The 11,737-nt window shown below is 35.1% G+C and overlaps 1 protein-coding gene across 1 annotated transcript; it reads left to right on the forward strand.

Annotated features, from left to right (window-relative positions):
• Window positions 1–919: 919 nt before the first annotated feature.
• Window positions 920–1,873, forward strand: LOC117013277 (olfactory receptor 5K4). The gene has a single exon (XM_033090251.1). The coding sequence runs from the start codon at window positions 920–922 to the stop codon at window positions 1,871–1,873; it is 954 nt and encodes a 317-aa protein (XP_032946142.1).
• Window positions 1,874–11,737: the final 9,864 nt, after the last annotated feature.

The raw sequence follows: 11,737 nt of genomic DNA on the forward strand, positions 1-11,737 counted from the left end.
GATACTTATATAATTTTACTAATCAATGTCATCCCAATAAATTTAATAAAAAATTAATAATTACAATAAATAAATAAATGTATATAATCTTATAATAAATGCAGAACCTCCATGGGATTCACCAAAAATGAGGACATTAGTTTCTATACAAGTTTGAAAGAGTATAAGATAGGTATTTACCATGAGGAATGTAAACCCTGAGAATGGAGGCTTGGTCACCAAACTCATGATGATAGACATGTATGTAGGACACAAAACTAGAGACAGAAAATATTAGGGTAAATGGATAATTAAGAGTAATAATTTCCTGGGAGTAGAATCTAAAATGTGTTGAAATAAATATTAAAATGTTATCAAAATGAACATATTCTTACCCTGTCTTAAAGGATGAATAAGACTTTCTTCAAAATATCCCTTCATAAACTTATTTGTGAGGGGATACTAAGCTAGAGAAACCATTTAAAAACTGCACTGTGATTCTGTGGAGTTTTTAAAATTAGACATTTAAAATGTCTAAAAGGCAATTTATTTTCAAACAACACATCAGTCCCATAGGATAGTATAATGTTTAAAACTTGTTTATTTTTTTCTGGAGAAAAGGACTCCATAAGAAAAATGTCTTCTGATTTTGGAAATGTCAAAATTTGTACATCAGCATTGGATAATGCATGCAGAAAAAAAAGCTTTCCGTGTTGGGAATTCATGCAGGCATTTCTAGACAATCCTGTGTACACAATTTGGAATAGATTTTTTTTCTCACAGACTTGACCTATTGTGCATGTGTTAGTGTTCAGGGGACAGCACAGGATGACTGAAGAAGAGCTTTTTTCTTTTTGTACATGCGAAAATTAGAATGGAGAATTAGACACATTCTAATTTAGAATCTCATTTCTCCATTATCTCAGCCAAGAAGCCAGGAATGGCTAAAGAAAATCACTCCTTGACAAGTGAGTTTATCCTCTTGGGATTTGCAGATCACCCAGAGCTGGAGATCCTTCTGTTTTGGGTGTTCTTTGCTGTCTATCTGACCACCATGGTGGGGAATCTTGGCCTGGTGGCATTGATCTGTATGGAGCGTCATCTTCACACGCCAATGTACATCTTTCTGGGTAACTTGGCTGTTATGGATTCCTGTTGTTCCTGTGCCATTACTCCCAAAATGTTAGAGAACTTATTTTCTGAGGACAGAATGATTTCACTCAATGAATGTATGACACAATTTTATTTTCTCTGCGTTGCTGAGACTGCAGACTGCTTTCTCCTGGCAGCAATGGCTTATGACCGCTATGTGGCCATATGCAGCCCACTGCAGTACCACACCATGATGTCAAAGAAACTCTGCATTCAGATGATTATAGGGACCTTCATAGCTAGTAACCTGCATTCCATGATCCATGTAGGGCTTCTATTAAGGTTAACTTTCTGCAGGTCTAATAGAATTGACCACTTTTTTTGTGATATTCTTCCACTCTATAGACTCTCCTGTACTGATCCTTATATCAATGAACTAATGATATATATTTTTTCAATGCCAATTCAAATCTTCACCATTGCTACTGTATTGATCTCTTACATTTGCATCCTTTTTACTGTTTTCAAAATGAAATCCAAAGAGGGGAGAGGTAAAGCATTTTCTACCTGTGCCTCCCACTTTCTATCTGTCTCAATATTCTATATATGTCTTCTCATGTATATTCGACCATTTGAAGAAGGAGATAAAGATATACCAGTGGCAATTTTTTATACAATATTAATTCCTTTATTGAACCCTTTTATTTATAGCCTGAGAAATAAGGAGGTGAAAAATGCTCTAAAAAAAGTTATGAGGAATTACAATATTCTTAAACAAACTTCATCCTCTATGGTAAACTGATTTGAATTTATTAAAATGGTTTCATAGATAAGGTACTAGAAAAAGGAAACTATTATTTACATAAAAGATTAATCTCTAAATCATTAGGCTGTGTACTATGCTTGTTAAAAGATGTATGAATAAAATTTCAAAATTGTCTGGCATATCTTAATCCAAATTCCACCATTACCAAGTAAATCAGGAGGAAACTCAATGGTAACTTTCATTATGTACCTTCATTACTTTCATAGAATTGTGTCACTCTATTGTTCCAAACTTGAATAAATCAACATAGCATCAAAATTAAATGTTTAAATGTGTAGAAGAGTCTACCTTTATTAACCTTGTCTAGTTAATGACAGACATTGTGTATAATCTTATGTAGAGGATTTGAAACATTTAAAATTTCCTGGCAGGAGACTGAAATGATCATTTTCATTCCAAAAACTGACGTGGCAGATACACATGTAGGTTAGTTTGGGGGAAAAGAGACTAGAACCAAATGAAATAATTGTAGTAATCTATATTTAAAGTAATGCAGCATGATCTAGACAACACCCCAAGAATGGGGGGAATGGAATGAGAAGGATCACACACACACACACACACACACACACACACACACACACACAGAGTCACATATACATTCTGTAAAATAATTAACAATAAATTATAATAAGTTGTCTACGGTAGATTAAGATTCACTTTATCCTGAAGTATGATTAAGGTCCTTTATCTATTTGAAGGCATCGATTATATTATGTCTTATGAGATATAGAACAGCAACTTACATGGTAAACACTCAAGCATTTAAAAACATTAATGAAGGCACTGTTGTTTTATATTTTATGTTTTGAGTAAAATTGAAATTAATTAATATTTTACATGTTTATTGGCCATTTTTACTTTTATGAATTGTCTGTTCATTTTTCCTTGAAGTCTTACAGTTACTTCCTAATTTATATATGGCACTGTTTACAGAGAAAACCTATTAAAGTATTGCCACTACTTGTGGCAAATAATTCCTCTATGTGTTAATAGTATTTTAATATTTGTGTTATTTATAATTTATAAACATTTAAATTTGATATTCTCATATATACAGAGAGTGCCAAAAAAAGTATACACATTTTAAGAAAGCAAAAACTGTATTAATATATACAGATAACAAAAGATGAATACAAGTCATGTCTGACTTCTGCAATTACAAGAGGTGCTCAAAGTGGTTACCATCAGCGTCCAGACACTTCTGATTACAGCAAACTACTGCTTGAGCAACATTGACCAAAGCGTTAACATCTCTTAAAATGTGTATATATATTTTTTGGCACCCCCGGTATATTTATTTTTGTATTATATGACCTTTTATGCTTTTTTGTTTAGAATTTCTTAATCTTAAGTCTACTATTAATCAATATTCCTTTTCTCTTTTCTTCTATCTCCTCATTCTCTTCCTTCCTTTCCTCTTCCTCTTTCTTCTTCTTTTTTTGATAGTTTAAATTTTTGCACTTCAATCTTGATTCTACTTGGAATTTAGTAACGTATGGCATGAATTGAAGATGTAACTTTATTTGGCTTGTTTCTCCAAAAATCATCCACAGATTAATTTAACTCAAACATCCAAAGAGTATTTCTTTAGGAACCTGGAAAAATAATCCTAACATTTTTCTTAAAAAGTAATAATCAATAAAAGAAATGGATTTGATGTATTATATATTAAAATATATGATGAAGTTCCAATAATTAAAACAATGTGGTTTTACAGCACGCAAGAAATGAACAAACTCATAGACACAGATAACAGAAGGGTGGTTACCAGAGGGAAAGGGGGAGGGGGAGCTGGCAAAGAGGGGCCAAATTTATCGTGACAGAGTGACAGGCTTTGGGTGGTGAGCACACAATGAAATATGCAGATGATGTATTATAGAATTATACACTTGAAACCTATATAATTTTACTAACCAATGTCATCCCAATAAATTTAATAAAAATTTAAAAAAACCAAGAACTCTCAAATTTTCCCGGAAACATTATTCTTCCTGGTCTTCTCCATTTTGATAGTAACATTTTCCAATCAGTTGGGTAAGGAAGAAATTAGAGATAATCCTCCATCTCTCTCTCTGCTATCACATCCAAACTTTCATGAGATCTGTCAACTCTCTCTCTAAAATATGTCTAAAATGTACCAGAATCTCTTCATTTACACTACATTCACGCAATACCATGCTGCCATCATCTCTTGCATACACATTATCAAATGCTCCAGATTAGTTTCTGTCTCTGCTCCTTTTATAATTTTTAAAATTTTTATTCAGAAACCAATTTTAAAAATAGTACTAAAGGTGCATTCTAAAATGGTTAGCCTTGCTACGTATTGCTTATCTTATCAAGTTCGAACTCTGTTCATCAATGAAGGTTTACCTTGAACTCTCTAGCTTCCTCCTTATCTCCAGCTTCACACCAACATTCAATACCAAAACATATTGCACCCAACTCTGACCCAGGCACAGCGATTTCATTATTTTTCTCTTTATATAGCTGGCTCTTTCATCTTAATAAGTATTTAGTGAGTACCTACCATGGGCCTGGCACTGGAGTTATTCTTGTGAACAAGATAGATAAACCCCTGACCTCCAGAAGCATACATACCAGCTGGGGAGTTAACCAATGAACAATAACTACTACTACAACTAATAACAAAAACAACAAAAATAATTCAAAGATCACGATAAACGGAGAAATGATAGAAAACCAAAGGGGGGGGGCATTTTGGAGAAGAGGCCAGGGAGGGTGCTAAAAAAAACATATATATATAATAAAACAAAATAAAATAAAATTTCTAGTCTTCTGCCCACTGAGACCTATGCATTTTAGCTACAGCCACTTTCTAATTGTTTTTTAGCTATTTCTCTGAAAATTTACCTTTATATATCTTAGTTGCAGACATATTGTAGACATATTAATCAATTTTTTGTTATGAAAAATTAATATTTATTTATTTCCACCTCCCCACTTCTCTCATCCTTGATAGTATATCATGATTTTCAATAATTTGATCATCAGTTTTTATTAGGAACATGCAAATACTTTCCATTATTGAAACAACTAATGAACCATGCTCATAGTTTCCTTTCTGTATGATTTTTGTGATTTTTTTAAAAGTTAATAAAAATGACATCATAGAAATGGCGGCATGAGGTGAGCCTCTGGAAATCTCCCCTGGAGTTTACAACAAATTAAACAACTGTAATTCCACAAAGGTCTCCCTGTGCAGCAGACAGGCAAGACTAAGCGGCACACTACTGAAATCCTCTAATGGTGGGCAAATTGGGCAAGCAGGTGAGGAGGGAAGCACGAAGTACAGTGACGCGGGCCGCATGGGTGCAGGAGCAGATCGGAACTCTGAGCTCCCTGCATTTGGGAGCTACTGCAGCCACAGGAGAGGGAAGGATTTGAACTGCTAGTGCTCCCCTTATGGCCCACAGTCCTGGCTGAGGGATCAGCATATAACATGGCTGAACCCAATGTTCATGGCAGAGACCGTGGAGCAAAGACTGAGGGAAGAAGGGTGAAAATGGTGGTTTAAGCCCTCATTGCCAAGCAGAGGATGGAAGGCTTAGGCACTGAGCCTGGCTAACCCCTCCTATGCTCCCAGAGCTCACCCCACCCCCACCTGCCCAGTGCTAGAAGCTGAATGGTAGCAGTGTCAGATCAATAGAACAGAATATTTGCAGTTCTGAGAACTGTGGACTGCAGCCACAGACTTGCAACCCATCTAGTTCTGGTGAAGGGGAGGAAGTCTTGGGTGCAGGATTGGCTGTGCTGGTGGTTGCTGCCATTGTTCACAGCCACCTCTCACAACCCACTCCGTCCCCACCCAAACTTTGGGTGGATCCCTGCAGGGGTAGAAGCTCTCCATATCCACCCATGGAGGCAGTTCCCTGTGACCCAGGCAACCTGTTCACAAAGGAGAAGCACACCTTCCAAGGAATCCCGCCATTGTGTGAGAAGGCAGAACAATGCAGAGAAAATATAACTCTACAGCATGAGAGAGAATTAAAGGCTGCAGTTGGAAAGAAAATAAAGCATTTTACCAACACCTACTGGAAAGCAAAGGAAAGACCTCTTCTTAACAACCTATTGCAGAACCCACTCCTATAGATGCCTAGGAAGAGAAATAATAATTCGTTAATTGCCATGAATAACCCAAGTGGCAAGGCAGCTCAGAAAGAAAATGAAAATTCCCCAGAAAATGAGCTTAAAGACATGGAAATATGTGACTTAAATGGCAGAGAATTCAAGATTGTAGTTCTGAAAAAGCTCAACGAGATGCAAGAAAACACAGACAGGCAGTTTAATGAACTCAGAAACACAATCAAAGAACAAAATAAACATTTTACCAAAGAGATTGAAATTTCAAAAGAAAAGCAAATAGAATTTTTGGAGATTAAGAACTCAATAAAAGAAATGAAGCATGAAATAGCCAGTTTAGGTAATAGAGCTGACCAGATGGAGGAAAGACTCAGTGACATCAAAGATAGAAATCTGGAAGTGACAAAGATCTAAGAAGAGAGAGACTTGAGAGTTAAAAGAAATGAAAGAATTCTACAAGAATTTTCTGGCTCCATCAGAAAGAGCAGTATGAAAATAATGGATATACTAGAAGGAGAAGAAAGGCAGAAGGGAACAGAGAGTATATTCAAACAAACAGTCGATGAAAACTTCCCAAACTTGTTGAAAGAACTGGATCCTCGAACACAAAAAACATATAGAATAACTAATTACTTCAACTCCAACAGGCCTTCTCCAAGGCACATTGTACTGAAGCTGTCAAAAATGATGACAAAGAAAAAATCCTCAAGGCAGCCAGGGAAAAGAAAACAGTAACCTACAAAGGAAAGCCTATTAGATTATCATCAGATTTTTCAGCACAAACTCTGCAAGCCAGGAGGGAGTGGGATCAAATATTCAAACTATTGAAAAGGAAATTATGAGCCAAGAATAATACACCCAGCAAAAATATCCTTTAGATATGAAGGAGGAATAAAAACCTTTCCAGACATACAGAAATTGAGGGAATTTTCTAACACACAACCTGCACTATAAAGAAATACTGAAGGAAGCTATTCGACCTGAAACAGAAAAGCAAAAGAATACAAAACCATGAGTAGTATTATGAACAGACAGACAGAAGCAGGAAATTGCAACCCCAACACCAAAAAAGACACTATACACTTAAACATAATATACAGTGTAAAGAAGAAAAAAAACACTTAAAGAAAAAGAGAAAAAAGACAACTTGGTACTGCAGTACAGAAATCAACTCAGAGCATAAATAGGGATAATTTGTGACAACAAAAACATAAAAGAGGGGAGAATAAATGTCTCAACTGGCATAAGAGAATGGAGAAAGTCAGCAAGTTGAAGAAAATGGAATACTCTAAATATCAAACTTTCTTTTACATGAACTTAATGGTAACTACTAAAAAAAAAAAAAATCCAGAACGGAAATATATAACATAATAAAAGAAGAAACAGAGGGAAAAACCATAGAATACCACCACACTGAAATAATAGGCAGCAACAAAAAGGCAAAGAAACAATAGAGACAGTCCTATCAGAAAACCAATGATAGAATGATAGGAAATCCTCATATATCATTAATCACCCTAAATGTAAATGGGCTGAACTCACCAATAAAAGGGCACAAAGTAGCAGATTGGATCAAAAAACTAAACCCAACCATACGCTGTCTCCAAGAGACACATATCAGCTACAAGAACAAGTATAGACTCAAAGTGAAAGGGTGAAAATTGACACTCCAAGCAAATGGTATCCAGAGAAAAGCAGGTATAGCCATAATGATATCAGATGAAACAGACTTCAGGATCAAAAAGGTAACAAGAGACAAAGACGGACACTTCCTAATGATAAAAGGGACTATACAACAAGAAGACATGACAGTCATCAATATTTATGCCCCAATCAGGGAGCACCAAAATATACCAAGCAACTACTAACAGAACAGAACAGGGAGAAATTGACCAAAACACAATTATAGTAGGGGCCTAAATACATCATTGACAGCTATGGATAGACTGTCCAAATAGAAAATAAAGAAATAGCAGCCCTAAATGACACATTAGATGGAATGGACATAATTGGTATTTATAGAGCAATTCATTCTAGAACATCAGACTATATATTCTTTTCTAGTGTACCTGGAACATTCTCAAGGATAGACCTCATATTGGGACATAAAACTAGCCTCAGCAAATTTAAGAAGATTGAAATCATACCAAGCATATTCTCTGATCACAAGGCTTTGAAATTGGATATCAACAGCAAAAAGAAAGTGGGAAAAACCACAAATGTGTGGAGATTAAACAACATACTTTTAAAGAACTGGGTCAAAGAAGAAATAAAAGGAGAGATCAAAAGATACATAGAAACAAATGACAATGAAAATACATCCTACTAAAATTTTAGGATGCAGCAAAAGCAGTTTTAAGAGGGAAATTTATATCATTACAGTCCTATCTCAAGAAACAAGAAAAATCTGAGATAAATAACCTCATGTTAAACCTTAAAGAACTAGAAAAAGAAGAACAAATGAAACCCAAAGTCAGCAGAAGGAAGGAAATAATGAAAATCAGAGCAGAACTAAAAGAAATAGAGAACAAAAAGACAATAGAAAAAATTAATGTGACAAAGAGCTGATTCTTTGAAAAGATTAACAAAATTGACAAACCCTTGCTAGACTCACTAAGATTAAAAAAAGGCACAAACAAAATCAGAAATGAAAAGAGGGGAAGTTATCACAGATGCCACAGAAATACAAAGGATCATCCAAGAATACTATGAAGGACTATATGCTACCAAATTCAATAACCTAGAAGAAATGGACAAGTTCTTAGAAACATATAGCCTTCCTAGGCTGAACCATGAAGAACTGGAAAATCTAAACAGACCGATCACCAGTAAGGAAATTGAATCAGTCATCTGAAACCTTCCCCAAAGCAAAAGTCCGGGACCAGATGGCTTCACTAGTGAATTCTACCAAACATTCAAAGAGGACCTAATGCCTGTCCTACGCAAACTCTTCCAAAAAATTTGAAGAGACAATACTCCCTAACTCATTTTATGAGGCCAACATTACCCTGATACCAAAACCTGGTAAGGATAGCACAGAAAAAGAAAATTACAGACCAATATCTCTGATGAATACAGATGCAAGAATCCTAATAAAATTCTAGCAAATCAAATGCACAATGCATTAAAAAGATTATGCATCATGACTAAGTGGGGTTCATCTCAGGGGCACAAGGATGGTTCAACATACACAAATCAATCAATGTTATGATACATCACATAAACAAAATAAAGGACAAAAATCATATGATTTTATCAATAGATGCAGAAAAAGCATTTGACAAGATAGAACATCCATTTATAATTAAAACACCTAATAAAATAGGTATAGAAGGAAAATAATATAATAAACACCACATATGACAAACCCTCAGCTAATCTCATAATGAACGGTGAGAAAACTGAAGCTCTTTGCTCTATGTTCAGGAACACGATAGCACTGTCCCCTGTCACCTCTGCTTTTCAACATAGTGTTGGAAGTCCTAGCCAGAGCAATCAGGCAAGAGAAAGAAATAAAAAGCATCCAAAATGGGAATGAAGAAGTTAAATTGTCACTCTTTGCAGATAACATGATGCTATATATAGAAAACCCTAAAGACTCTACCAAAAAAGCTATTAGAAACAATAAACAAACAGTCAAGTTGCCGGCTACAAAATCAACGTACAAAACTCCATTGCATTCCTATATACTAACAATGAAATCTCAGAAAAATAAATTTGAAAAAAACAATTCCTTTTGGAACTGCCAACAAAAAGAATAAAATACTTAAGAATAAACTTAATGAAGGATGTGAAAGACCTATTTACTGAAGATTACAAATCATTTTTAAAAGAAATTGAAGAAGACACAAAAATGGAAAGACAGTCCATGTTCATGGATTGGAAGAATCAACATAGTTAAAATGGCCATATTACCCAAAGCAATATACAAATTTACTGCAATCCCCATCAAAATCCCAATGGCGTTTTTTAAAGAAATAGAACAAAAAAATCATCAGATTTCTATGGTACTACAAAAGACCCCGAATAGCCAAAGCAATTCTAAGAAGAAAGAACAATGCCAGAGGTATCACACTCCCTGACTTTAGCTTGTACTACGGGACAGCAATAATCAAAACAGCATGGTATTGGCAGAAAAATAGACACACAGACCAATGGAAATAGAATTGAGAATCCAGAAATAAACCCACATAAATATGGACAGATAATTTTCAACAAAGAAGCCAAAAACATGCAATGGAGAAAAGACAGCCTCTTCAACAAATGATGCTGGGAGAATTGGAAAGCCACGTGCAAAAGAATGAAACTGGACTGCTATCTGTCACCATGTACCAAAATTAACTCAAAATGGATCAAAGACCTAAACATAAGATCTTAAACAATAAACTGCATAGAAGAAAACATAGGTACTAAACTTATGGACCTTGGGTTCAAAGAGCATTTTATGAATTTAACTCCAAAGGTAAGGGAAATAAAAGCTAAAATAAATCAATGGGACCATATCAAACTAAAAAGCTTGTGCACAGCAAAAGAAACCATAGACAAAATAAAGAGGCAACCAACCAAATGAAAGAAGATTTTTTGCAAACAACATCACCATTAAAGGACTAATATCCAAAATATATAAGGAACTCATGCAACTCAACAACAAAAAACCAAACAATCCAATTAAAAAATGGGCAGAGGACCGGAAGACACATTTCTCCAAAGAGGACACACAAATGGCAAATAGACATATGAAAAAATGCTCAACATCACTAATCATCAGAGAAATGCAAATAAAAACCACAATGAGACATCACCTCACCCCAGTTAGAATGGCTATCATCAACAAGACAAATAATAACAAGTGTTGGAGAGGCTGTGGAGAAAAAGGAACCCTCATGCACTGTTGGTGGGAATGCAGACTGGTGCAGCCACTAAGGAAGGCAGTGTGGAGGTTCCTCAAAAAATTACCAATAGAATTACCATATGACCCAGCAATCCCTCTCCTGGGTATCTACCCAAAAAATCTGAAAACATTTATCCATAAAGATATATGTGCTCCAATGTTCATTACAGCTTTATTTACGGTGGCCAAGACATGGAAACAACCAAAGTGTCCTTCGATAGATGATTGGATAAAGAAGTTGTGGTATATGCACACAATGGAATACTATTCTGCCATAAGAAAAGATGAAATAGTACCATTTGCAACAACATGGATGGATCTTGAGATTATAATGCTACACGAAGTATGTCAGACAGAAAAAGTTGAGAACCATATGATTTCACTGATATGTGGTATATAAACCAAAAACAACAAAAGAACAAGACAAACAAATGAGAAACAAAAACTCATAGACACAGACAATAGTTTAGTGGTTACCAGAGGGTGAGGAGGGAAGGGAGTGGTAGATGAAGGCAAAGGGATCAAATATATGGTGATGGAAGGAGAACTGACTCTGGGTGGTGAACACACAATGTGATATATATATATAGATGATGTATTACAGACTTGTACACCTGAAACCTATGTATCTTTACTAACAATTGTCATCTTAATGAACTTTAATTAAAAAAAAAGTTAATAAAACTTTTTCTTCCCATATGTTCAATTATATCCATCATGTGTCTATCAAATATCTTCCTTAAAAAAGCTCAACTGTATTAAACAATCTTTTGTTCATTTTTTATCTTAGAAATGTCTCCTGGTGCCCTCTTTCCTCCTGTTCCAGCCTGGAGAGATTGCTC

The sequence above is a fragment of the Rhinolophus ferrumequinum genome, chromosome 2 (genome assembly GCF_004115265.2).
Source record: "Rhinolophus ferrumequinum isolate MPI-CBG mRhiFer1 chromosome 2, mRhiFer1_v1.p, whole genome shotgun sequence".
Classification (NCBI taxonomy): Eukaryota; Metazoa; Chordata; class Mammalia; order Chiroptera; family Rhinolophidae; genus Rhinolophus; species Rhinolophus ferrumequinum.